Genomic DNA, 2,478 nt, shown 5'->3' with positions numbered 1-2,478 from the left:
AACACACACACACACACACACACACACACACACACACACACACACACACACACACACACACACACACACACACACACACACACACACTAATTTCCAGTTTTCCGAGAGTTGGTCTGGTCTAATTCCTGTGTTTCCTATTCCCAGCATCGTCTCCATGTTGATCTCGGTCACCAGTAAGACCAGAGTCCGCCGCGCCGGCATCAGCCCGCTTCACCTGGCGGCTGAGCGTAACCGTGATGACGTCCTGGAGGCTCTGATCGAGGCAGGTTTTGATGTGAACGCTCAGCTGTCTGAAGAACGGCTGCGGCTCTACCAGGACCGCCGCAGCTCGCCGCTCTACTTCTCCGTCATTAACAACAACATCCATGCGGTGCGCATGCTGCTGGCGGCCGGCGCAGACCCCAACCGGGACATGTTCAAACCTCTGATGGTGGCGGCGAGGCTGAACTGCATTCAGACCGTCACCCTGCTGGTGGAGCACAGAGCAGATATCAACGCCTCCATCCCCACACACCTCACCACCTTCCCTGCCGTCTACATGTTCTCCATGAAGAACCTGCCCATGTTCAAGTACCTGCTCGACCACGGGGGCCACGCCCGCTCCTGCTTCAACTGTGTCTATGGAAACCGACCTCATCCACCAATCAAAACCACACGATCAGAAAGGGACTCAGACAGGGTCTCCGAACAGCACGGAGGCGTTCAGGTGACCAAACGTCTGCTTTGACAGTTCTGTGATTGATTGACAGTTCTGTGATTGATTGACAGCTCTGTGATTGATTGACATGTCTGTGATTGATTGACAGCTCTGTGATTGATCAACAGTTCTTTGATTGATTGACATGTCTGTGATTGATTGACAGTTCCGTGATTGATTGACATGTCTGTGATTGATTGACAGTTATGTGATTGATATTTATGTGATTGATTGACAGTTATGTGATTGATTGATTGCTCTGTGATTGATTGACAGTTATGTGATTGATTGACATTTAGGTGATTGATTCACAGTTATGCGATTGATTGAAAGCTCTGTGATTGATTGACAGTTATGTGATTGATTGAAAGCTCTGTGATTTATTGAAAGCTCTGTGATTTATTGACAGTTTTGTGATTGATTGACAGGTCTGTGATTGATTGACAGTTATGTGATTGATTGATTGACAGCTCTGTGAATGATTGACAGTTATGATATGTATTGACATGTCTTTGATTTATTGACAGTTATGTGACAGTTCTGTGATTGATTGAAAGCTCTGTGATTGATTGACAGTTATGTGATTGATTGACAGCTCTCTGATTGATTGACAGCTCTGTGATTGATTGACAGTTATGATATTTATTGACATATCTTTGATTTATTGACAGTTCTGTGATTGATTGACAGCTCTGTGATTGATTGACAGTTATGTGATTGATTGACAGTTATATGATTGACAACTCTGTGATTGATTGACAGTTATGTAATTGATTGGCAGTTATGTGATTGATTGACAGCTCTGTGATTGATTGATTGATTGATTGATTGACAGATATGTGATTGATTGATTGACAGCTCTGTGATTGATTGATTGACAGATCTGTGATTGATTGACAGATCTGTGATTGATTGACAGTTATGATATTTATTGACATGTCTTTGATCTATTGACAGTTCTGTGATTGATTGACAGTTCTGTGATTTATTGACATGTCTGTGATTGATTGACAGTTATTTGATTGATTGACAGCTGTGATTGATTGACAGCTCTATGATTGATTATGCCTCTTGTAGCACTTTTGGATTGGTTAAAGCAATGGAAGGTTCTTTACGAATAAAATGTATCATTATTATTATGATTGACATCTCTGTGGTTGATTGACAGTTCTGTGAGATGATCTCAGCTCCTAGTATTTCTCGGTGGGCGGGGCCGATCATTGACGTCCTGTTGGACTACGTTGGCCATGTGACCCTCTGCTCACGACTGATGGAGCATCTGGACAGCTACTCTGAATGGAACGTCATCAAGGAGAAAGCTGGTGAGTAAAAAACAACTGATCGGAGGCCTGTACTACGAAGCAGGATTTTCGCTTAGCGGCTAACTTCAGGGAAAACTCAGGGTATCCGGACCTACGACGCTGGTTCTCTTTTTAGCGGGCTAGATCTCCATGGTAACTTATGCTGAGCGGCTAACCTGCCCCGGAGCAGGTTAGGTTGCAGGCTAAGAGCTCAACTCAGTGAAAGCACTGCCTGCTGACCAATCAGAGCTCAGTGTGCGGAGTTTAAAGCGATCAAGTCATATTACACGAGAAAGGAAATACAGAAAAGCTGCCGTTGCAGGAAAGACGGCCGGCCAAAATCACAGACTGTGTGAACGTAAACATTAATAGAATATCACCTCCCATCTTCAGAGCAATCTGACTATTATAACATTAGCGTTAAGAAAGCTTACTTAAATATCTGCCACAACATAAGTAACCGGATCAGAGTAACATTAA

The 2,478-nt window shown here is 43.8% G+C and overlaps 1 protein-coding gene across 1 annotated transcript in view; it reads left to right on the top strand.

The window, feature by feature from the left end:
* Positions 1-2,019, top strand: part of LOC104954983 (ankyrin repeat and SOCS box protein 2-like) — a gene marked incomplete at its 3' end in the record, with an annotated part of 3,283 nt that extends 1,264 nt beyond the window's left edge. The window contains exons 2-3 of the mRNA XM_010782203.1: positions 145-706; positions 1,866-2,019. Of these exons, the coding sequence (XP_010780505.1) occupies positions 145-706; positions 1,866-2,019 (716 nt within the window). The remainder of the gene's footprint in view (positions 1-144; positions 707-1,865) is intronic.
* Between the last annotated feature and the right edge of the window lie 459 nt (positions 2,020-2,478).

Source organism: Notothenia coriiceps, unplaced genomic scaffold, assembly GCF_000735185.1.
Source record: "Notothenia coriiceps isolate Sejong01 unplaced genomic scaffold, NC01 NC01_scaffold00024374, whole genome shotgun sequence".
In the NCBI taxonomy this organism is placed as follows: domain Eukaryota; kingdom Metazoa; phylum Chordata; class Actinopteri; order Perciformes; family Nototheniidae; genus Notothenia; species Notothenia coriiceps.
Note: the sequence above shows the minus strand (reverse complement) of the source record. Positions and strands in the feature narration are given on the sequence as shown.